The sequence below is a fragment of the Hyaena hyaena genome, unplaced genomic scaffold (assembly GCF_003009895.1).
Source record: "Hyaena hyaena isolate Hyena2069 unplaced genomic scaffold, ASM300989v1 scaffold_100, whole genome shotgun sequence".
Taxonomy (NCBI): Eukaryota; Metazoa; Chordata; class Mammalia; order Carnivora; family Hyaenidae; genus Hyaena; species Hyaena hyaena.
Window position 1 is genome coordinate 1,388,047 of NW_024080732.1, and position 26,264 is coordinate 1,414,310.

The following is a 26,264-nucleotide window of genomic DNA, read 5'->3' on the forward strand; positions in this document are numbered from 1 at the left end:
TAGCATACTTCAGTGGTCTTCCAGTAAGTTTCCTTTTTTTGTATAAGCCTGCTCAAGTTAATTCTCTCTCAAAAGAGAATTTTATTACTCTTTTGTTGAACTTCTCTACTAAAGAAAACAAAGCTTAAAGATAAAAGGGGTATATGACTATCCACATGCAGAAAAATGCATCTAGACCCCTCCCTTACACCATACACAGTGGGTCATAGACTTAAGTATAAGAGCTAAAAAAAACACTTGGGAAGTGAAAGGACAACTCGCGGAATGTGAGAAATTATTTACATATTTACATGTTTTATGACCAAGAGGGGCTTTTATCTTGAACACTTAAAAACAGAAACCCCAAAAGCAGCTTTTAGAACTCAATAATAAAAAGAGAACCCAATTTTTATTTTTATTTTATTTTATTTTTTAAAATTTATGTATTGAGGGAGAGAGAGTGGGGGGGGGGCAGAGGGTGGTCAGAGCATCTGAAGTGGGCTCTGCGTTGACAGGCTGACAGCAGTGAGCCGGATATGGAGCTTGAACTCACGAACCGTGAGATCATGACCTGAGCCAAAATTGGACACTTAACCAACTGAGCCCGCTGGGTGCCCCGAAGACAACTCAATTTTGAAATATGCAAAGACTGAATAGATTTTTCCCCAGAGAGAATATACAAATGGCCAGTGTCCAACGTGGCTAGTCGTTAAGGAAATGCAAATCAAAACCACAGTGACTTACCACTTCACATCTACTAGGATGGCTATAATTAAAAGGATAGAAAATTACAAGTGTTGGCAAGGCTGTGGAGAAATTGGAACCAACATACACTGCTGGTGAGAATGTACAGTGGTGTGGCTACTTTGGAAAAGTTTGACCTTGCTTCAGATATTAAATATCAAGTTATTATGGGACCCCACAATTCTGCTCCTAGGCGTATACCCAGATGAACTATGTACACACAGAACTGGAACATTTAAAGCATCATTATTCATAATAGCTAAAAAGTAGAGACAAGCCAAATGTACAGTGGCTGATGCGAAGGTAACCAAAATGAATTCTCTTTGTAAATGGAATATTGGTGAGCCATAAAAAGGAATGAAGTGGTGATACATACTGCCATATGAATGAATCCTAAAACCATACTAAATTAAAGAAGCAAAACACAAGAGACCACACAGTGTATGATTTCACTTATATGAAATGACCAGAATAGGTAAACCCAAAAACAGAAAGGTGAGGAGTAATTCCCAGGGACTGGAGAGAGAGAGGGAGATGGGGAGTTAACATGTAGTTAAGGATTTCATTTTGGGAAAATGGAAATGTCCTAACAGAAGATTGTAGTTAGGGTGTACACTTCTGTGAATATACTAAAATCGATTACATTGTGTACTTTACGTGGATGAGTCGTATGGTATATGAATTCTAACTCAATAAAGGTATTTTTTTTTTTACAAATAGTTTATTGTCAAATTGGTTTCCACATAACACCCAGTGCTCATCCCCACAAGTGCCCTCCTCCATGCCCCTCCCCCCCTCCCCCCCACATCCATCAGTCCTCAGTTTTTGTCAGCATTCAAGAGTCTCTCATGGAATAAAGGTATTTTTAAAAGTAGGTACAAAGTTAATGTTAACTTTGATACAAGCTTCAAAAAAAATAAAATAATCATAAAAAATAAAAATTTGAAAAATAAAGACTTTTACAGAGGTAACTTAGTTGTATCTATTTTTCATAAATTTTATACCTAAATACATTTTTCTTTTTTAATAGTAATATTAAAAATTATAAATAGTATGTGATTTCATTTAAAGATGTGAACAAAATTTAGTACAGATTGTATTTATCAATTTGAGTGACAATATAAGTTGAAATGTGAATTTTTTCTCTAACATATTTCTTTCATTGCCATTATGTGTTTTGGATAAATGGAGACAGTTATAGACAGTTATAGTTGGGCTTAGCATTTGCTAAAGCAAGTAAACATAGGTATTCAGTCTATGGTCTTGAACAAATAATTCAGTGGCATAGAGCATTGGTTTCAAAAACTTTAAAATGAGGATCATGTTGGGCTAAAAAAATTTTTTTCTACTATTTATTGTAGTCCGAGAGATTTTCCTAAGAAAAACGTACAGGTATATTCACAGGTGTTTTACTATGTCTACATGACACATGTCCACACATGTCCAAAATGTCTAATCCTTAGTATTACATTGAGAAAATAGGTTCTCAATCTATACTGTTTAAAGGAATTGTAATTTTAATAACATTATTGGTGCTATTAAAGTAGTACATGATCAAAGTCACTGAAATATTAACAGAAAGGCCTATGTTAACTTTATTCGTGATATATTTCTTTTGCCTGTTTAAAATTGTCTTTGATTTTGACTTTTTAGATATTATTGTATGTGAACATTGTGTTAATTCCAAGTTAGCATATTCCGCTATAATTTGTTTTTAAAAAGGTATCAACTGTAGGGACACCTGGGTGGCTCAGTTGGTTGAGTGTATGACTCTTGATTTGGGCTCAGATTGTAATCTCACGGTTCATTAGCATCCAGCTCTGTGCTTTGATCATGGAGTTGAATTGGATTCTCTCTCTGTCTCTCTCTCTCTCAAGATAAATAAAGATATTTTTTAAGTTAAATAAAATATGTCTATCAGCTGTATGTTGCAATTTTTTACCTTTTTATTTTTTTAATGTTTACTTTTTTACTTTTTATCACATTTATTAACTTTTTGAGAGACAGAGACAGTGTGAGTGGGGGAGGAGCAGAGAGCGAGGAAGACAGAGAATCCGAAGCAGGCTCCAGGCTCTTAGCTGTCAGCACAGAGCCCAACGCGGGGCTCGAAGTCACAGACAGTGAGATCATGACCTGAGCCAAGTCAGATGCTCAACTCAGGTGCCCCAATTTAATGTTTACTTTTGAGGGAGAGAGAGTGAGCATGAGTGGGGGAGGGGCAGAGAGAGGAGACAGAATTTGAAGCAGGCTCCATGCTGTCAACACAAAGCCCAACAGGCTTGAACCCATGAACTGTGAGATCATGACCTGAGCTGAAATTGGACACTCAAGTGCCTGAGCCACCCAGGTGCCCATTTTTCTAGTTTGTTTTTTTGGGGAAAAATGTATGTATATATACATCATATAAAATGTATATATGATGTATGTGTAAATGTGTGTGTGTGTATATATGTATGCATATCTTATGCTCTGGTAACAGGTTGATTTTAGAGAAATCTGCTATAATTACATCCAGTCTCCAGACTGAGTTATTTAATGGCTTGATATGTGGTAAATACATTTTTATATTGCAGTTAGGGATAGATTTCAATTTTTTTAAGCTTGATAGCTGCATGATCTTAATATACTAGCTTTTTCTTATTTGCAGAGATCCTGCATATTTTGATGAAAATTGGCTGAACAGAATCAAAACCGAAGTAGGAGATAATTGGAGGCTAAAGGTATTTTCTTTTTATTTTCCCATCTGTTAGTCTTTTAGTAGTAGTATGTATATAATACTTGTTGGAATTTTATCTGCTGTGTTCAGTGAGCTTTAGAAACCTAGACAGCCTGTAGTGAAATAATCCAGAATTAAAGATTAGAGGTAACCTGACATTACTCACAAAGATAATATGGTGTGAGTCAGTAAAGCACGGTGACTAATGGCATGGGTTTTAGAGCCAGAGCGCCTGTATTCATATTATAACTTTACATTTACTGTCTGGGGAAGTCTTCTAACTGTTCTGTACCTCAGATTCCCTATTTGTAAAATGAGGATTGTAATAGGATCTACCTCACAGAAATAAATGAGTTGGTATACATAAGGTACTTAGGATAGTGCACATGTAATGTTAGTTGCTAGTGTTGTTATTAATAATAAGAAAATATTGATCACAGTTGACTGAGTCCAGAACACTCACAGAATGAGGTGTTTTCATTTTTTTTCCTAGTAGCCTTAAGGTCCAATATTTCTCAAGCTTCTTTGACCAGAATCCACAGTAGGAAATACAGTTCATACTGCAGCCTACTGTCCACTAAATGTATGCATATATAGTTCCCTTAATCTATGCAGTGATGTTTTGATTTTTAAAAATATTAGTTGCAACCCACTAAATTATTTTTTTAACTTTATATTTTGAAATAATTCTAGAGTCACAGAGGATTACAAAAAACAAAGCAGAGAAGTTCTGTGTACCTTTTCACCCAGTTTCCCCAGTGGTTACATCTTGCGTAACTGTAAAACAGTACCAAAACTAAGGAACTGACATTGTTACAATCCATTTCATTCAGCTTTCACCAGTTTCTGTGTTTGTGTACAGTTCTGTGTAGCTCTATCTATCAATATGTGGTTTCCTGTATGATCACAGTGAAGACACAGAGCCGTTCCATTTCTGCAAGCCTTCACGGTGCTGCCTTTATGACCACACCATGCCATATACCCCTCACCCTCTTCCCTGGAAACCACTGATGTCTTCTCCATCTCTATAATTTTGTTACACTAAATTGATTTTTGTAACCCAGTGATGATTCCTACTGGCAATTTGGAAAGCTCTAGACCCATTTCTCTTTGTTATACACAGGTAGAGACTCAGAAATGCAAATGAGTAAGCATCTGAAGCCCCCAGACTTAAGATATGTTAAGCTTAAGATATGTTTTTAGTTCTTTTTTTTTTTTAATTATTTTTTTAACATTCATTTTTGAGAAACAGAGTGAGACAGAGCGTGAGTGGGGGAGGGGCAGAGAGAGAGAAGGAGACAAAGAATTGGAAGCAGGCTTCTGAGCTGTGAGCACAGAGCCGGTCATGGGAACCGTGAGATCATGACCTGAGCTGAAATCAGATGCTTAACCTAAGACTGAGCCTCCCAGGTGCCCCTTTTTTATTTCTTTCATAAAACACATGTTTGATGAATAGTATTTATTCATTGATTGCTTAAATATTGTGTCTGCCAACATTTAATTCCCTTTTTTAAACTACACTAGAGTGAATGGACACTGTTTAAGCCACTGTTTTAATTTCTAAATAATCTTTCAAGAAGAGGCAATTAAATGAATTAATTTTTAATAGTATAACATGTGTAAAGCAATTCTGGATGTTTAAAATAATGCTACTAATCATTTTGTATTTGCTTGCTATCTTGACCAAAGAGGGAGTTGTATACACATTTTGCATGCACAGAACACACCCATAAACACACACACTGTCTTCATCTTTAGTGTAGTTAGTGTGGCAGAGATAGTAATATAGAGAAGGGGGAAAACTTGATTATATTCTTAATATTCAGAACTGGAAATGTTTTGATTTGCATTCCTGTTCTCCATATTTTATCCTGTGTTATATTTCTTCAATTTCAAGGTACCATTGATTAATGATAAGATATATAGCTCTTTTCAATAGGAAGTCAACTACCATATTTTATTATTTTTTAAATGTTTATTTATTTTGAAAGAGAGAAAGAGAACAAGTAGGGAAGGGCAGAGAGAATCACAGCAGGCCCCACCATGCTCAGCGCAGAGCCCGACATGGGGCTCAATGTCATGAACCAGTGAGATCCTGACCTGAGCCGAAATCAAGAGTTGGACACTTAACTGACCGAGCCACCCAGGCGCCCCTTAACTATCATTTTAAATGAACACATTGATTTTTAAGACATGTTAATTTTAAATGTTAAAATATGATAAAAAAATGAACATTCTAAAACAAAGGAAATAAAGTATATTGTATATTTGCCATGTCCCCAAATCTTTCTAGAAATATGAACATATTCATTTTCTTTATAAGTTTTTTTTAGTAAGTTTTCAGTTTATTTTCTCCCTTAGAAATAAATATGATTGCACTGCTATGATTGAGTGTCTGTTACTTTATAGTCATAGGTTCTACTGTCTTCTGTTAGGACACCTTCAGCAACTCACATTGGGTAGGGACAGCTAGGGTGAACAGAATCCTATCATAATACACATTTAACTTAACACAATATCAACTCTGAGATGGGTCAAAAAAAAGGAAAAAAATAACAGCTTAAATAGTGCAGGTGATCACGCCTGTCATTTCATTGAGATAACACATAAACCAGTGAATCCTTATTTTAATTTTTTATTTATTTCTGAGAGAGCGAGAGAAAGAGTGTGAGCAGGAGAGGGTCAGAGGGAGAGGGAGTTACAGAATCTGAAGCAGGCTCCAGGCTCTGAGCTAGTTGTCAGCACAGAGCCCGATGTGGGGCTCAAACCCATGAACCATGAGATCATGACCTGAGCTGAAGTCGGACGCTTAACCGACTGAGCCACCCAGGTGCCCCTGAATCCTTATTTTAGAGTGGCTGAGTGATAGGAAACCTCTTGGTCCCTCACCCTCTCTTGCTTCTAGAGGATGCTCCTTATACCGCAAGTATCTTGCAGTGCTGAGCGTTGTAATAGCATTTCAACATATATTTTTAACCATATGGCTCCTAAATATTTACTTTGGTGCTCAACTAAACCATCAGCAGTCTTCTCTGACAGTGAAGAGAATTTGGAGACTTTAAGAGATTTCCAACCCTGATTTTGCTGTAATTTTTGCTTAATGTTCTAATTTTAGAACTTAACCCCTATGTAAGATGCAACTCCAGTTTTCTAGGGAAGACACTATTAGAGGATGTTTTCAGTAAGGATGGCATATTTTTTTCTTTGAGGAAAATCTGAATACTTTTAATCTCACTGTTAAGTCTTGTTCAATTACCCTCCGGTTTCTGTCAGTGTGATCATAACATTGAAAATTTAACCTGGCTGGAAACTTTATTTTTTATTATAAATCACTTGAGGTCACATAAATTAAGCCATTGATAGTCCTTTTTTGATGATTATGGTAATTCACATATGCTGTTGAGTTTTATTTTTTATATTTGTGATTAACTAGAATGATTAGTTGGTTCAGAAATTTTTTATGTTAAATTATATTTTGATCTATGCTTGACTTTTACCCAGTTGTTTTATCTCTCTCTAAACAGATTAGCAATTTAAAGAAAATTTTGAAAGGAATCCTGGATTACAATCATGAGGTAAGAACTTTTTTCTCATTCTGCTTAGAAATATTACTATAGGATAATTTAATTTTAGAATATTTTATAGTAGTTGCAAGTAAAATTCAAGTAGTTTCAATTTCCAAGTAGTTTCAAGTAAAAGGAAAATTTACCTCAAAATTAATAAGCAGTTTATCTTCCATTGTTTTAGGATGTTGGTTCAAACAACTATCTATTAGGTGGTTACTAAATAGAGGCTCTTTTTCAATGTAATGTGGATAGTTTGTAGATGATTATTAATGTTACACTTTACTTTCTGCCATGTATTAACTCTCTCCTCTTCTCCCCTTGTGAAAGTAGTTTAGAATCCACACATTATTATAGCCAACTCCTTTGCTTACATTAGTTTTATTCCATGGCAAACCTCTATCCGTAGATTAACTCAGTTTATCCTCTGAGTCTGCATCAGAATAGTCAAGGCATTGCTTAGGGAAAAAAATCAGGCAGTGGAACAAGTTTTGCTTTAAATTTCATGATCACAGATATCAAATGAACACAACAAAACCTAGATGCTTATGTTATTTTCTAACTGTTTTATCCCCACGAGCTTACCTGCATTTATACCTACATCTATGCTTGTATCATTTATCTTCACAACTCAGCCATCCACCTTCTATTCAAGCCCAAAGCCTATAAGTCATCCTGTAGTCCTTCCTTCTTTTGATATTGTCATAAGACCTAAATCTCCAAAATAAAGCTTTTTCCTTCTTTACTGCTACTACTTTATACCATGCCATCATTAGCTCTTGCTTAGATTTCTAGAGTAGTCTGACTGGTAACCCTGATTTCACTCTTGCCTCTGTTTTTATTCTTCACTCTAAAGCCAAAATGATTTTTAAAAATATAAATTTGGTTATGTAATTCTTCTCAAATTTTTCATGGTTTCCTATTGAGAATCAAGTTCATAGCTATTACTATGAGCCACTAGATACTGTACTTCTTGCCCTGCTCACCCATAACACTAGTTGCCATATTTATCCTGCTTGTGTGCTTTTAGGATTTTCTTTATTCACTGTAGGGTTATTAGACAGGAACCTACCCATTTGTCTGCATATATTTTATTTCATTTGGGGCCAATTTCCCTGTAAAAGAATCCTCCTTTTCCTTCCTGATACAGGTATTTGGCTATCAGCATTTTGGAGTTAAATGACAGGAAATATAGGCATGAACCTATATTGAATCTCCATTCCTTCTGGTGCCCCCTTGTTCAGAACCTCTTTGGCTCTACTTTGAACTTTAGAGAATTTTTCTTTTGGGAGCTGGTGAAAGGATCAAAGTATTCAGTTTCCTTTCTCAGTGTTCATACTACATACCAGATTGGGACTAAGTTTCTGTGATCAAGATCATTATAACTTAGGTATGGGAGGTAAAAATAGAAATTGATGTAACAGCTCTGCCTTTAGCAATGAGTTTATGGTGCTGATGGGCTAATTTGTATCAAATATTTTATTTGGACACATAACTGCAAATGCAGTTCTAATCCTTATGTCTCTATTCAGATTTTAGGACAGCAGATTAATGACTTTACCCTTCCCGATGTGAACCTCATTGGGGAACATTCTGATGCCGCAGAGCTTGGAAGGATGCTTCAACTCATCTTAGGCTGTGCTGTGAACTGTGAACAGAAGCAAGGTAATTTATTTGATGTCAGGGTATGCATTTAAAATAATTCAGGAAAGTAACACATATTGGATAGATTCTATATAAATCACTAGTACAGACCATAACATCTTCATAAGGCCATCTTCAATACCATTTTCTATGATTTTGCTAGTACTTTGTTTGCAAGCTTAAAAGAGTTTTGCAGCTTAAAATAAATTTGATGGTGATGATTCTTTCCTTTCTGCACTACAATTTTTTTTTAATTTTTTAAAAATGTTTATTTATTTTTGAGGCAGAAAGAGACAGAGGGGAAGTGGGAGAGGGGCAGAGAGAGAGGGAGACACAGAACTTGAAGGCAGACTCCAGACTCTGAGCACAGGGCCAGATGTGGGGCTGGAACCCACAAGTTGTGAGATCATGACTTGAGCTGAAGTCAGACGCTTAACAGACTGAGCCAGCCAGGCGACCCTGCACTATACTTTTAACTACACTGAATATGATGAAATTTACTGTTCATTGGAGAAGATCCAGCTAAATTAATCTCAGTAATAATGATAATGTTATACTGGATCAGTTTAGCTCCAGGAACTTAAAATTGGATACTAAAGATTGCCAGTGTGAAGGATTTATTTCACAAATATTTACTGAACTCCTGCATCATACTGGGGCTAGGAGCACAGAGCCAGACAGAGCAGACACGGTACCTTCCCACGTGGAACAGGTTGGTGAGTGGAGGGAGGGCAGGAAGCAGTGCCACACATAATAGCTGCGTGGTCTGAATGGGAATGAGTGCTGTGAAGATAAAGTGTAACAGAGGCCAGTCCACATGTGGCCCAGGGAAGTTATTTAGGCAAAGGTGTGAAGATGGATGGATTAAGAGTAATCTGAGTAGTAGAAACTGAATGTCAGAAGGACTTAGTTACTTTTGAGAGACCAAAAAGCCCACCACTATGATTAGAGAGTAGTAAGGAAGGGATGAGGGGTGATGAAATAGAAGAAAGGTACATAGGGAATACTTGAAACAATGAGGGCCAGCATTTTACTGTTACTGTATGAGCTTCATAGAAGATAGAGGTTTTTTTTCTTTTTGAGCCCAAAGATTTTTTTTTTCTTATTCCTTCTACCTCACTCCTGGTAATGCAAAACAGATTTTTATTTAACTTGTGTATACATTTTCGGTGTTCTAGTGTGATAAATTTAATAGCTGCCAATATTGTTTTCTTCAAACTGTGACTAGTTGTATTGGTCTGTGATCCAGGAATTTTTTCTAACAGTATATTTATTTCTCTTTGTCCCCATTCCTGTTAGATTTTAGTATGCCTGCTCTTATAGTAAGTTTTAGTTTTTTATTCAGTTTACTCAGCAATTAAGATGGAGAACTTTCTACATTTGTGATTTTTATATATTACTAAAATGTCTAAAAGTGTTTTTGCCAGAGATTAGAAGATTGCTATAAATAAGATTCCAGACACATTAAATCTCTAAGTAGATGCTTTGATTTTAAAAGGTGTATGAAAATTATTTAATACAGTTTACCAAATTCAGATAATGATCTCTTATGTGCTTATTCTGTTAGGGGATTCACTTACACTTGGGAGTATATACCTGTTAAGAGTTGACCAATTGTATTTACCACAGGGTAGAAACAGGAAAAGATAAGGATGTTGCCTATATCCATAGTCCTCTGGAAAGCAGACAATTGTGATATTTATCCAGATTCTCACACAGACCAAGTGTCCTGTGTAACATCTAGATTCAGATTTTCCCTTGACATTGTGTAAGAATGATGAAACTTTGAACAGGATTTTAACATCTTATTTATCCAGAGGGCATTCCCTGTTTTCAGAAACATTGTTGAGAACCAAGAATCAAAGTAAATGAATTTCCGAGTTCAGTGTTTTCAGGATAATGGAGGCTTACTAAAGCGGCTCTGCCATTTACTACCTGACTGACATGGGTCTAGGTACTCAGCCTGTTTCCACATCTACAGAATGAAGATACAAAATCTGATAGTCATGAGGAGTAAATGAAATTGTATATGCATGTTTACTTTGTAATCCATAAAGCGCTATGCAAGCCTTTATGTTTAGATGAGTTTTTCGGTTACTAAAAGTAAGGAGCAATTACTCAGAACATTGACTTAGCATACATTTATCTTGGACATTTGTCTTCTCAAATCAGGGCAAATAAATGGTGGTAAAATTGAAAAGGCAAATATTAGTACTATAAAATATACTAATAATAATTACTGAGTGTCTGTCTTCTACCTGGTACTTAATTAGGTACTAATAGAACAAAAAAATACTTTGTACACATGAGGAAAACTAAGTATTACATGACTTGCCCAAGATTTCTGGTTTGTGAGAGGCTATGCAAGGACAATAACCCATGTCTCTCCATGTTTAAACTTCATGCTCCTCATCATACTCAACTGCTGTAAATTTCGGCCCCAAAAAAGCTAAGTTTTCAGGATAAATTCCCTGACCTGTCCCACCTCGTTCTTCAACATTGCCTCATAGATCTGCACCCAATAATCATATATATTTATATTTTGGACACAAGATCTGTAATTTTTTTCTTTTCAAAAATTGTACATTAATGTAGTTGTCATCATCATTTTATCATGTAGTATTTTACGGTGTTCGCGGGGAAGGGCCTTGACGTGGCAACACCGCTTCTTAACTAACGCTTCCCCTCTCACACCTTACTAATAACTTCCTTACCTCCTCGTTCCCACTGTTAGTTTTCTTCACTTCTTATAGGCTGTCATTAATTAATGTTTCCTTCCCCATTATCAGTGCCACTGCTTTTTCTTTTCCATGTTCACAGTCTTTTATTTTGAGGGCTGTTTGTTTAGTCATCCTAGCTGTGCCATTTTCTCCATAGCCCTGGAATTCTGCGAGTAGTACCTTTGAACAGAACATCTACAAGCACTCCTTTGCATTCTAACACTTAGAGGATGCTCCTCATTAACAAAACAGAACAGGAAACCAAGCTGAGACTAAAGAATTTTTTTTTTTCCAAATAGTGGTTCTGATATATACCTACTATTGTCCTAAGAAAATACCTATGATTGAAGTGTGTTAAGTGTGTTTGTGTCACCACGCATTTGATTGGGTACAAGTATCCTAAGAACACTTGCTTAAAAACATGTTTTTTATGAACTAAAAACTTTGTCATCAATAACCAGGATGTCAGAATGTCACAATTTAGTAGTGCTGTCAAAATACTTTGTTTTGTTTTGTTTTTAATGAGTTGTCTGTCACACAAAGCTTTATACAACTTGTCATACCAAATACACGAGTCTCGTAAGTTCATGCTAACAGTTTCACAGTAAGACTCCATCATGTAATGCTTGAAGTGCTGAGACAAGTTTTTGGTGTACGTATGGGGAGGATTTTTGGATGTGTACGGAGAGAGGCAGGTTGAGACTAAAATTTCCTAGTTATCTTTTTAAATGATTCTTATTAAAATGTATTTACAGTATTTGTTAGAACCCACCTTGCCCGTTGATTTTCTTTTACACTTAATGCCACTTTTTCCATTCATTGTTGGATTTGCAAATAAGGAAGAGTACTCCTAGGGCAGTTTTTAGGAGACAAATAATTTTTTTCAGCTTTGTCATTCCTGACAGCTACGAGATCCTTTTCTTTTTTGGCAGCTGCGAGGGTAAGATTAATAAAGTTGGTACTTTAGCTTATTAGAGATGTGTATATTTTAAAGTCCAGGGTTAGGCAATATTTGTTTTTTTATGGTGTCAGTTTCTATCTTAATTTCATCTTAATTTATTGTCCTAAGCAACTCTCAGGTTTATTAAGATTTTTCTATTCTATAGTAGAAAATATTAAGGTAGAAATTGTACACAGTGCAGTGTTTTGTCACACAAGAATAAGGCACAGACTTTAGAGCTTTTTTGAACCTGTAACAGAGTATAATGTGAAAGACAGATTTCTAAATTTTAGGAATAGTAATAAGGAGTTCTTTCCTTCCTGGCTTTAGGCTTTACCAATTCATTGTCTTACATTCCTGAGGTACCTTATTCCTGTAACCTTTAGCTGTAGCCTTAACTTTGTAAGTAATGGTGGGGGGCAGGGGGAGGGTTATCTTAAGGAAAGAACTGCTGTAAATTTTAGCCTCTATTTTACCTGTGGTGCATATATTTAACCACATATGAAGAATTCCTGGGAACAGTCAATAACACAAGAGACTACTTACAAGAATTCATGAAGTGTGAGCCTTTTACTCCCTTGAGTATTTTTTAACTTGAACAGTGACATTCCAGATTATTCTTGTTTTCAGAGTACATCCAAGCCATTATGATGATGGAGGAATCTGTTCAACATGTTGTTATGACAGCCATTCAAGAGGTACGTTGGAACTTTCTTCGAACTATGTGTGAGAAAGTAAAGAAGCAATCAGGAATATAAACAGCAGAAATAGAAATTTTTAAAAAAGATTCTCCTCATTTCTTTGAGAATTTTTTCTTTACACTTCCAATATAGTTTGTCTCATTTTTTAAAAGAAATCATACATTTAAATTTCTCATTTTTATTTAAATCCTAAACATTTATCTTGTAGTTATAGATATTCAGTGACTATTCTAATTTTTAAAAATGCTCTAATGAACTAGGAATAGTAGACTAATTCCTAAAGGTATTATAAATATTTATCTTTAAACCAGCAGTGTACCTCATAATTATTAGTTTCTTGTTTGGCAGAAAATGGGTCCTCAATTCCAGCCATACCCAAAGCACTTTCTAGATGAATATTTATCCTGAAACTGTAGGAAAAAGATATTTTTCCTCTACCCATCCAAATGTTCAGCCAGGACCTCTATTAACAAAGGACAGGTTAACAAGAAAATGGATACTAATGTATTTAATGGATGTTTTACATGACACTGGAACCTTCTTAAGGAAATGAAGGCTAAAGACTTGTTTAAACTTGAGTGTTCTGGTGCTAGGTTTGATGAAGAGTGAAGAATCATGCAAAAATGCGATAGGAGGAAAAGCTAAGTAACCTGGGGGAAACAGCAAATCCTGTTCGTTCAGAGTCCTTTCAGAATCCCTCTATCTTTGGAGATAAGAATGCTTTTTTCCTCTGAGTATTGGGAGAGCACCTCTCACATGAGGGTTTTATGACCTGCTTCAGGAGAAGGTAGAAAATCTTTCCTGAACCTCCTATTTTCTCAAATTCCTTCAGCTTGAAATATTCAGGATGCAATAGTTTGGGGTAGCATGTCCTCAACTCCATCAAATGTGAAACATAAAACTATAAAAATAAAAATAAAATGTAGATTAATATAACCAGTTGATCTCAGAATGCGGGGATGTTTTTGATCATAAAAGCAGTGGAACAAATTGTTAAGGGTAATAGAAAACAATACAGGACATGAATGTGCAACTGACAGAGAAGAAATAAAACAGACAAACATGAAAAATGCTAAATGCAAATTAAGCAAAGTTGTGGTTTTTAAAAAAAAATGACCAAATTACTGTAAATCTGGAGGTTTCCATTACTCCCTCAGGGTAGTGATTCACAGAACTCAGTAATATACAAAAAAAATAATAATAAATTAAAAAAAAAAAGAACTCAGTAATATACAATGATGACATCAGTATAATAATGATGATAGTATTATTGTAGCAAAAGAATACGAACCAGAACCAACTCCCCTCACCCCCAAAATGCATAGAGTGAGCTCTAGGGGAGTCCCATATGCAAAGCTTCTGTTGTTACCTCTTCATGGAATCAAGTCCTACTACCTGCCCACCCCAACCCCGAGCACATCAAGATGTACTGTCAGCCACAGAAGCTCTCCTGACTTTTCATGTCCAGAGTTTTTATTGGGGTTTCATTATGTAGGAATGATTGATTGGGTTAGTGACGATGAGGTTGAACATAGTTTCTACTCTCCTCCCCACCAGAAGTCAGGCTCATTATCAAGTGATAATCTCATACTTGGCTGTATATCTGCCGTGACCAGCCCCCAGAGGGAGTCCTTCATCTTTTTAACTTAAACTATCTAGAGACCTACAGATCATAGATACTCTTTATCAGTTAGGAAATCCCAGAGATTGAGAGGCTACTTGCCAGTAACGGGATAAAGGCCAGCCACATTTCATTATGACACAGGACCTTTCCAAAAAAAAAACAAAGCTTTGTAAAGATGATCACTTTAGCAGTCAGCTCTGATGGTAGGAAGTTAAACTGGTATATCTTAAAATCATTTTATACTTTTTTATATCATATATGATATTAAGTCCTGAGTGTTAAAATATCAAAATGATTATCTTTTTAAAAATTTTTTTAGGGGCACCTGGGTGGCTTAGTCGGTTAAGTGTCCGACTTTCGCTTAGGTCATGATCTCGCGGTTCGTGGGTTCGAGCCCCACATTGGGCTCTGTGCTGACTGCCAGCTCAGAGCCTGGAGCCTGTTTCAGTCTGTGACCCCGTCTCTCTCCGACCCTTCCCTGCTCACGCTGTCTCTCTCTCTCTCTCCTAGAAATAAATAAAACATTAAAAAAAAAAAAATTTTTTTTTTTAATGTTTTTTCATCTTTGAGAGAGACTGAGCGTGAATTGGGGGAGGGGCAGAGAGAGAGAGAGGGAGAAACAGAATCTGAAGCAGGCTCCAGGCTCTGAGCACTCAGCACAGACCCTGACGTGGGACTCAAACCCACAAACCGCAAGATCATGACCTGAACTGAAGTCAGACACTTAAATGACTGAGCCACCCAGGCATCCCTCAAAATGATTATCTCTTAAGCAAGATAGAAGATTTTGCTCTCGCGACGCAGGGGTGGCTTAGTCGGTTAAGCGTCCGACTTTCGCTTAGGTCATGATCTCGCGGTTTGTGGGTTCGAGCCCCGCGTCGGGCTCTGTGCCGACTGCCAGCTCAGAGCCTGGAGCCTGTTTCAGTCTGTGACTCCCTCTCTCTCTGACCCTCCCCTGCTCACGCTGTCTCTCTCTCTCTCTCTCTCTCTCCTAGAAATAAATAAAACATTAAAAAAAAAAGAAGATTTTGCTCTTAAGTGGCCCTGGATTTTGCTCTGTCGTCATCAGGGATCCAGCTTTCTTGTTTCTTATTGTCTGTCATCCTTAATATATGATTCCCAGTTAGTGGTTTATCTTTGGCTTCTCAAGTTCCATCTATCACATTCACATTTCCAACCGTCAGAAAGGATTGAAGGAACGGTTATTCACTTTTTTTTTTTTTTTACAAATAGTTTATTGTCAAATTAGTTTCCACATAACACTCAGTGCTCATCCCCACAAGTGCCCTCCTCCATGCCCATCCCTCCCCCCCCCCGCGTTTATTCACTTTCTAAGTAAACTTTCAGCAATTCCCACTCCTATTAGCCAGATATCACTCACATAGCTACACAGGGAAGCTGGGAAATGTAGTCTTTTTTAATTTTTAGAGAGAGAGAGCGCAGGGGAGGTACAAAGAGAGAAGGAAAGAATCCCAAGCAGGGATTCAGCACTGAGTCCAACATAGGTTTCAGTCTCACGAACCATGAGATCATGAGCTGCGCCGTAATCAGCAGTCACTTGCTCCGCTGACTGAGCCACCCAGGCACCCCTGAAATGTGGTCTTTATTCCAGGTAGTCATAATCCAACCACAATTTAAGGAGTCTATTATTAAGCAAAAATAGAAAAAAGAATAAGGAGCCACTAACAGTTCTGCCTTACAATAATTGACCCTACAGTTCTATTTTTAGGAATTTATCCTAAGGGGATCTGAAATACAGAGATACATAATAGTAATAGCAAACATTCATCTAGCACCTCTTATGTGCAAGATAGTGCTGGTACTTACTAAACACAGTACATCTTTAACTCTTTTAAAATTATAATTAATACAAAATAAATAAAATTATAATTAATACTACTGAAATATACACTTAAAATTTTTAAATGGCAAATTTTATGTTCTATATATCTTACCACAATAAAGATTGAAAAATTAAATGTAATATTTTGAAGTATATACTGTTGTTATCCCCATTTTATAAAAGGAGAAGTGAAGTATAAACCGAGTAACTTGCTCAAGTTCACATACGAAGTGCTGGCTGAGTTAGAACTCAGATCTAAGCAGTCTGAATTCAGAGACTGCACCTAGAACCATTGTGCTATATTGCCTCAAGATTGTTTATTTCAACATTATTTTCTAGCTGAAATGTCACAAATACCCTAACTGCCCAGCAGTAGGGAGACAGATAAGTAAATTTTATGGTAGAATAATATTTTGGTATAATATGTAGCATTGAAGTGTATTTTGAAAAACATATAACAACATGGGTCAGGCTTATCTAGGGAAACAGAGCACATGAGCAATAGAATTCCATTTCGGTTAGAAATTAAGATGAGTGAAAACAAACTTGCAAGAATGTTAACTATCTCCAAATGGTTGGATGCTCTATATTCTTTTCTATATTTGCCAGTTTTTCTATAATAGCAGGCTTGTGTCTATAATCAAATATTTTTAAAATTAAAGTCTATGCCCAAGTGATTTTTAATTCTACAAATCTAGCCCAAGGAATTATTTAGAAATTCAGACCAAAGGGGCCCCTGAGGGGCTCTGCGTTAAGCATCAGACTTTGGCTCAGGTCATGATCTCTCAGCTTATGGGTTCGAGCCCTGCATCGGGCTCTGTGCTGACACCTCAGAGTCTGGAGCCTGTTTCGGATTCAGTGTCTCCCCTTCTGTCTGCTCCTCCGCCGCTCGTGTTTTCTCTGTCTCTCAAAAAATAAACATTAAAAATTTTTTTAAAAAAGAAATTCAGACCAAGTTTGGGTACAACTGTGTTTGTCAAACTAATTTATTTATTTTTTAAGATTTATTTATTTATTTAAGTAATCTCTACACCCAGCATGGGGATTGAACTCCCAACCCCAGGATCAAGAATCAGTGCTCTTCTGACTGAGCCAGCTAGGCACCCGCAAGCTATTTTATATTAATGGAAATATGAAAACAATGCATTCGTTAGTAAGCAAGTGTTTAACTTAGGGTACTTCCATCTCGTGGAATATTATATAACTGATAAAAATTTTAAAAAGTATATTATGACAAAAGGAAAACATTTAAAATCTCAAGTGAACAAAGCAGTATATAAAATTGTACATACAGCTAGATTTTAAAATAGATTACATGTCTTTTATGTGCATATTCCTTTTATTCATTTAGCACATACTGTCTAGCACTTAATATGCACCAGAAGCTATAGTAGGCATTTGGAATACAGTTGTGAAAAAGACAGACACGGCCTCTTGCCCCAGAAAGTCTAAGTCTCGTGGGAGAAATGGCTAACTACTTAAGTAACGTACATTAAAAGCATTCAAAATGAAACTTACCATGATGGGAAAAATATTCAGAGTACCTCAATGAAGTTAGCTAACTCAGTTTGGGGACTTACAGGAAGGTTTCTCAAGGACAGTAGCATCTCATCTGAGCACAGAGTCATGAGATGATGTACGGAAGGGGTAAAAATTGTTCTAAAGTCCAGGGGGCAAGAGAAGCAAGATCTGCATGGAATGTTGGAGGTGCTAAAAGAAGGTGCCTGTGGCAAACATGGTAAGGTAGGAAGTGCTTAGAAATGAAACCAAAAACCTAAGATCATTAGAATATTGAGCAGTTTCATTAGAGAGTTGGGATTTTGGAAACCAATGAATAGATTTTAAAGAGAAAATACATTGAAGTCTGTATTTAAGAAAATCTGTATGATGAGAAGAATGGTTTGGGGGAAAACCAGGTTAGAAAATGGGAAAGAGCAGTTAAGAGACCTTGGTAATTATCCAGCAAAGAATGATGGAAGCCTGAACCAGGTTATGACAGGGTGGAGACAGGTGGACAGATTTGAAAATTCTAAGAGCTTGAATCAGTAGGCTTGGTGATTGATTGGACCTTGGAGGGAGAAGGGGTAGCTGGATAGAATAATAGAAGTAGGAAGGCCTTCTTTTTTTTTTTTTTTTTTGGCACATTCTATTTTTATTTCTTTATTCAAGTACTAATGACTTTGATTTTTTTTTTTTTACCAACGTAAAATACATATAACAAAAATTTGCCATTAGTAACATTTAGCGGGCTCAGAATGTTGTGCAAGCATTATCACTATTTAGTTCCAGAACTTTTCCCATCACCACAAAAGGAAACCTTGCACACCTGTTACACAGGCAGTTCTCATTTCCTCCTTACTCTAGCCCCCATCAACCAGTAATCTGCTTTCTGTCTCTATGAATTCCCCTATTCTGGATATTTCATATAAATGGAAGCATAGGCTATGTGGCCTTTTGTGTCTGGCTTTGTCCATTTAACATAGTATTTTCAAGGTTTTGTTGTAGCATGTATCAATGCTCGTTCCTTTTTATGCTGAATAATCCATTGTATGGATGTGCAACATTTTGTTTATCCATTCAACAGTTGATGAACATTTGGGTTGTTCCTACCTTTTGTCTATTGTGAATAATGCTGCTGTGAATGTTAGTATATGGGTTGTTGTTTTTGAGAGAATGAGAGAGAGAAGTGGGGAGGGGCAAAGGGAGAGGAAGAGAGAGTCTTAAGTGGGCTCTGCGCTGGGCGTGGATGTGGGCTCAGCCTCATCATCATGAGATCATGACCTGAACTGAAATCAAGAGTTGGATGCTTTACCAACTGAGCCACCCAGGCACCCCAGGTTTTTTTGTTTATTTGTTGTTGTTTTAAACACCTATTCTGGGTATGTTAAAATTGAATTGCTCAGTCATATAGTAATTCTCTGTTTAACTTTTTGAGGAACCACCAACTTCTTTTCCATGGGTGTCATAGCATTTTATATTCCCACCAGCAGTGCACTGGGATTCTAGTTTTTCCACCTCTTTGTCAACCCTTTTTGATGTCCATCTTTTTTATAGTAGTCATCCTAGTGGGTGTGAAGTGGTATCTTCTTGCAGCTTATTTGCATTTCCCTAAAGACAAATGATGCTGACCTTCTTCATGCTGCAGAAGACTGCTCATTCTTTGGAGAAATGTAAATAGTGGTCAAGTAAATGATAGCCTTTTAATTCTTTGAATGCTAATTGGAAGAAGCCTCAAGTAAGAGAAGGATAGATGTTGATTTATAAGAGAGAGGGTGATTAATGGTACGGGATCTGTGAGAAACTGGGTCAGGGAGCACAAATGGAGGGATTAGCCTCCTATGGGAAGACCAACACTTGTATTACAAGATTGGAGAAGGAAAGGATGGGCATGAATGTTGCCAATTTTCTGGATTAAGACATGGGAAATTCTTACTTGGAGACAAAGTTTTCTGATGAAGAGTATGGGGGTGATGGTGAGGTTTACGAAGTAGGAAAGGTTTAGAATAATCTGAAGGGAATAAAGAAACTGCTGGCTGGGGAAGCATAACTGTACTTTGGGGACAACTTTGAAGGCCCAGATGAAAGTGGAAACTGTATTAATAGTGTTTTAGGATTAAAAATGTTTTTGTTTACTCTCTCAGTACTTAGCAGTCAGGATTTATGGTCAGAACAGACAGGTATTTGGATTGATTTTAGAGTGAGATTTTGCCAGGAAGAAGGAATGGAGGTAAGAGAATTGATGATATTGACAAAAGTCATCAACATAATAGACGGTGAAAAATCTGGGTTATAAAGAGAAGGTAGTTGGTTAAACAAATGATCAACCGTGGAAGCTGAAGCAGGGGAGGAAGATTTCCCCAAATAAGAGGATGTTAGGAAAAGAAAGAAGAGTAAACGTGATCAGGCAAAAACAATGTTTACTATAAAGTCTAAGCAGAATAAGGAAAAAAGTGATGGGTTCTGACTGGAAACCTGGGAGAAAGGAGGGAGGTATAGGGAGTGCCTGGAAACTTCAGGTGGAGAAGCACGTAAATTAAACATAATTGAATGAGAGAGCAGGGATGACAAAAGGTTGTGTTCAGAGTATAGGAGACCTAGTTTTTATTCAGAGGTGTTGCTGTATTATGAGGAGGACTTACCTGAAATAACAGGAAAAGCAAAAAGACCGGGTGGGGGTAGGGGGTTGGGAGGGAGATAACTCCTAGTATTTCTGCTGCCTGCCTCCGAGCCAGATACCTCCTCTCTGATACTCCACCACAGCCCTTATCACACCGTGCTTGTCTTTCTCACTTGACCTGTGCTACACCCACAGTTGGTAGCTTCTTAAATATTTCAGAATTATAAAAATTGATTATTGGGGTGCCTGAGTGGCTAAGTCGGTTAAGTGTCCGACTTCGGCTCAGGTCGTGATCTCACTCACTGCTCGTGGGTTTGAGCCCCGCGTCGGGCTCTGTGCTGACAGCTCAGAGCCTGGAGCCTGCTTAGGATTCTGTGTCTCCCTCTCTCTCTGTCCCTCCCCACTTGCACTCTCTCTCTCTCTCAAAAAGGAATAGATGTTTAAAAAAAATTTTTTTTAGAAAGGTGATTATTTCTAGATGGTAAAATAATGATTTTTTTCCTTTTTATATTTTTAATGAATTGTATCTTCTCTACCATGGAATTATTTTTTCAATTGGAAGAAGTCTTAAAAATCTGATTTATATTGTCACAATAAAAGCATAAACTTTGAGGCCAGTATTTTTTTACTCCTGAGGTTTTTTCCCCCTGAGTATGCTAAGGAACTTTGAACTTTTCTCATCCCATTAATATGGAACATTGATTCTTAAACTTCATTGTGCATCAGAATCAGCTGGAGGACTTTATTAAACATTTTACTGAACCCTAACCCCAGTTTCTTGAGTCAGTATATTTGGGCTGGGACCAGGTAATTTGCGTTTCTGATGAGTTTCCAGGCAACGCTGATGCTGTTGTTTCGAGAACTTCAGTTTGAGAACTGCTGATGAGAACAAGGTACAGCCGAACACATCATTTCAGGTCTCTCGAGAATGGGGTTGAAGGTTGAAATTATAAGATCTCTCAATAGTGCTTCCCCACATTTCTAATTGTCCCCCATTCTTTTGTCCTTCAGACAGAACATAAGAAGGAAGCAACAGAAAATTAGGACTATTTGGGTTTGACCCTGACTTGTTACAATCAGAATTTTATCTTTTTCTCCCCGAGCCCCTCACACTTTATGGATCTTCTCTGTTTGCAACTCAAGGGTGAGAGGCTAAGGCATAATAGATTTGTGTGCATGTGTCACAAATATCAGCCAGTTCGTTGGGCTTAGATTGATTTCTGTTGATGTTGCCCATATTTATTCTTTAGAAATAGATACTTAGCGTTGCCCTTTTTTATTTTTACTGAAAAGTCAGTTTTAAAATATTTAGCCACTTCTTAAACTAAAAGACCTGCCTTTTTAGTGATAAGAATAGCTGATTCTTATGAATGGGCCTACAGTGAAAATGAGCACCAGAATTTAGACCTATAATTTTATTTTATTTTTTCAAATGTTAATTTATTTTGAGAAAAAGAGAGAGCACACGTGTGCCAGTGTGGGGGGAGGGCCAGAACCGGATTTTGGGCCTCATCCCACAAACCAAGAGGTCCTGACCTGAGCTGAAATCAACCGACTGAGCCACCCACCTGCCCCCTAGACCTGTAATTTTATTTTATTTCATTTTATTTTTAATTTTTTAATGTTTTTTATTTCTGAGAGAGAGAGACAGCATGAGCATGAAGCAGGCTCCAGGCTCTGAGCTAGCTATCAGCACAGAGCCTGACACGGGGCTTGAACCCACGAACCGTAAGATCATGACCTGAGCCGAAGTCGGATGCTTAACTGACTAAGCCACCCAGGTGCCCCTCTAGACCTGTAATTTTAAATGAAAGCATTATTCTCGAATGAAAATATATTCCAGACTGAGAGGTTTTAATGTATAGGAAAATGTTCCTATTACATTTGTATTTTCTTTTTAATGTTTATAATTCTATGGTGATTTGACTGTTCATGTTGTTATGTAAATACATTTTATATGATGTCTTTTGGCCTCATAGTTACAATCATTTAAATCTTAATTGCAGCTGATGAGCAAGGAATCTCCTGTCTCTGCTGGAAATGATGCCTATGTTGACCTTGATCGCCAGGTATCTCATTTTGTATTGTTTTTATCCATGCAGAGATTGAAAAGGATAACATTTATGTAGTAACGAAAAGAATGTTTCATTTGAAATTGCTTACAGAATATATTGGTTTAATTCTCTGTTTTTTACTAAAATTCAAGAACTTTACTAGTGGATATTACACATTAGTAATTAAATTTGTAATTTGTAATTAAAATATTGCATAACCCACTTTAAAATAGATTAAGTCGTAATTCGTGTTTTCTAGCCATGATTTTTCTTTTTCCATTAGTGATGTCTTTCTTCATGCTACATTTAACACAGCAAATGCATTCCTGGAAAATAGCATGCATTTAATCTTATGATTTATTTATAATACAAAATACCTTTTCACATTATTCTTCCTTTATCTTTGTAATAAAGATCATTTACCCTCTGTGAGCAATTGAACAGTCAACAGATACTTAAATGCATTAAGGAACCTACTATGTTTTTAAAGGAACTCTGTGGTGTGTTCTTGTGGTTTTAACCAAAAGTTATTTCATAATTTTAATTCCTACTTTTCAGTAGAATACTGTTGGTTACATTGTCAGCTTCTGTGTTCCAGCTATCCTGGGACATCCGCCCCAAAGTGTGAACAGATATCTTCACATTACCCTCTCTCATTTCTTACCCATGGTTTCTAAGTGCTTTGTAGGAAAATCTTTGAACATGATGTAATTTTAACCCAAGTTGTAATTTGCTTCCCTTATTTTATGATGTTAGGTTTTAAAGGTGTTACCTTTTTTTTAAAGTGTATTTATTTTGAGAGGGAGAGAGAGAACATATGTGTGAACATGTGAGCAGGGGAGGGGCAGAGTGAGAAGGAAAGGGAGAAAATCCCAAAGAGGGGGAGGGGAGAGAGGGAGGCTGGAACTGGAGATCACGGCCTGAGCCTAACTAAATCAAGAGTCTGACTTTTAGGGCGCCTGGGTGGCTCAGTCAGTTAAGCGTCTGACTTCAGCTCAGGTCATGATCTCACAGTTCGTGGGGTCGAGCCTCATATCGGGCTCTGTGCTGACAGCCAGCTCAGAGCCTGGAGCCTGTTTCAGATTCTGTGCCTCCCTCTCTCTCTGACCCTCCCCTGCTCACGCTGTGTCTGTCTCTCTCTCTCAGAAATAAATAAAATATTAAATAAATAAATAAATAAAAGGCAAATCATTAAAAAAAAAAAGCAGCCCAAAGTCTGCCTCTCAAAAGGAGCTGGGCTAGTTTGTCATTTAAAAAAAAAAAAAAAAAAGAGTCTGACTTTTAACAGACTGAGCCACCCAGGCACCCCTAAAGTTGTTACCTTGTATGAATGTTTTTGTATCTATATTACACAGAGGTTTGGTCATATGAAAGGAAAAACCACTAAATTTTTTAACCAATTTTTCTTTTTTTAAATTAAGTAATTTTAATTAATTTGCTCATCCTTTGCTAACTTAAGAGTTTATATACTAATGGAACACAACTCAGAAATGTTTGGTTTGTGTTGGAAATCAGAATAACAATATTTAAAAAAAAACTATGCGAACTAACATAAAGGTTTAATATGACTGAAGAACTTGGGTTGAAATACATTAGCTATATATTTCAACAGTTGAAACCCCTGTCCTCTAACACATGCATATTTTATCAAGGTAAAATTTCTCAGTTTTTACAGAATCAACATTACCAAGAATCATGTAGCCCAGATAGGCAAATGTAAGAAAACTTGATAAGAAGAAAGTACCAGATTCACAGTACAGAAAAGCAAGACTTAGGACTAGAAGATATTCAAAGTGAGAAGTGCCTTCTTTTGACTCTTCAGAAGGTTTTCTCCATTTCTCCCTGCCCCTCAGAAAGAAATGGGAGGGAAGTGTTTTAATTCTTTATTGTACCTGTGTAATTATGAATTGTTGCTACTTCATATTGAAATGTTTATTGTATCTCTTTGTTTCTAACTAGTTGAAGAAAACTACAGAGGAACTAAATGAAGCTTTGTCAGCAAAGGAAGAAATTGCACAGAGGTGCCATGAACTGGATATGCAGGTAAGCAATCTGTTCTGTGTACCACCTATTTGAGATGCACCATTAGAAGTAATGCCAGACATACAGTGTACTACCATGGAGTACAGTTTGCTATAACACAACCCTAATTAAAGAGGAAAAAAAGGGAAAACAGATTTTTGATTAAAGATGGTAGATTAATGAAATATACTAGTTTTCTTTCTTCTTGCAACCCCATTAGATTTATAATAACTAAATGAAAATGGCATAAAGACACAGGAAAAGAAAAGAGGGACATCAGTGCTAGCTTTGGAGGAGTAGAGATTTTTAAAAGCCCTGAGTGTAGACATTCAGCGGCTGTCCGGGGCGACGGGGTCTCCATCCTGGAACCATGGCCCAGTTTGTCCGCAACCTCGCGGAGAAGGCCCCGGCGCTGGTGAACGCTGCTTTGACTTACTCGAAGCCTCGATTGGCCACATTCTGGCACTATGCCAAGGTTGAGCTGGTTCCTCCAACCCCCGCTGAGATCCCTGCAGCTATTCAGAGCTTGAAAACCATCGTCAAGAGCGCTCAGACCGGTAGTTTCAAACAGCTCACAGTGAAGGAAGCTCTGCTGAATGATTTGGTGGCCACTGAGGTGTGGATGTGGTTTTATGTCGGCGAGATCATAGGCAAGCGTGGCATCATTGGCTATGATGTTTGAAGACCAATCTTTAACATCTGTGTATATTTGGTTTGTTACTTGGGTGTTTTCGGACCATGTGTGATCAGACTGATGTTTGAATAAAATAAGATAATGTATCAAAAAAAAAAAAAAAAAAAAAGCCCTGAGTGTAGTGTTTGCCAATATCCGTAGTATAAATACTCTGCTGGCTTCTTGTAGAGCATGTGACTCTTGATCTCAGGGTTGAGTTTGAGCCCCACGTTGGGTGCAAAGATTACTTAAAAATATTTTTTAAAAGGTAATAGGGTAGGTAAATTTCAAGAAATCTCTCACTAATAAAAGGACAGAAAATAAGAAAAGAATTATTTGGGATTTACCTCAAAATGAAGAAGGTTGGGGGCATGGATAAAGGTACAAATAAGACATAATTGACCATATTTTGATGCTTGTTAAAGCTGGGTCATGAATACACATACGTCATAATATTTTATAATAGCATTTTGCTTTGAAAGGCATAGGTGTTGGTCATTGCTTTGGATGCACATAGGAGGAAGTGTAATCATAGCATACGTGTTGGGTTATAAGGTAAATAATATTTATCTGGTCACAGTAACATTAAAGTTATACACTAGGATTGCCAAACTAACACGCTGTCATCTGCTTTTGTAAGTAAAGTTTTAATGTAGCACAGCCTTGCTTTTTCACATCTTGTCTGTGACTGCTTTCATGCTGTAAGGACAGACCTGAGTACTTTTCACAGAGTCCTATGGCTCGCTAAGCCTTCAATATTCACTGCTTGATTCTTTACAGAAGTTTGCCAAACTTGGTATAAACATGTTGCAAAGTGAATGGCAGGTTGCAGAGAGGTTATGAGAAGAGAAGGGGTTGCCCTGTGACACACTTAATTCTGCAGTAACGCACTTGATACTCAGATCTCTAATGTAATCATATAAT

At 36.9% G+C, this 26,264-nt stretch overlaps 2 protein-coding genes across 3 annotated transcripts in view; both read left to right on the forward strand.

Annotated features, from left to right (window-relative positions):
* Positions 1–26,264, forward strand: part of HOOK3 (hook microtubule tethering protein 3) — a 111,565-nt gene that overhangs the window by 26,647 nt on the left and 58,654 nt on the right. For both annotated transcript variants that reach the window (XM_039235581.1, XM_039235582.1), the window contains exons 3-8: positions 3,371–3,443; positions 6,964–7,014; positions 8,535–8,667; positions 12,937–13,004; positions 22,598–22,660; positions 24,605–24,688. In XM_039235581.1, coding sequence (XP_039091512.1) covers positions 3,371–3,443; positions 6,964–7,014; positions 8,535–8,667; positions 12,937–13,004; positions 22,598–22,660; positions 24,605–24,688 — 472 coding nt within the window. The remainder of the gene's footprint in view (positions 1–3,370; positions 3,444–6,963; positions 7,015–8,534; positions 8,668–12,936; positions 13,005–22,597; positions 22,661–24,604; positions 24,689–26,264) is intronic.
* LOC120233996 (ATP synthase subunit g, mitochondrial-like) lies at positions 24,999–25,442 on the forward strand. Its single transcript, XM_039235583.1, has one exon. The coding sequence runs from the start codon at positions 25,038–25,040 to the stop codon at positions 25,347–25,349; it is 312 nt and encodes a 103-aa protein (XP_039091514.1). The 5' UTR covers positions 24,999–25,037; the 3' UTR covers positions 25,350–25,442.

Excerpts from the sequence above, each read along its gene's own strand:
- LOC120233996 (XM_039235583.1), top strand. The coding sequence starts at position 25,038 with ATGGCCCAGTTTGTCCGCAACCTCGCGGAGAAGGCCCCGGCGCTGGTG.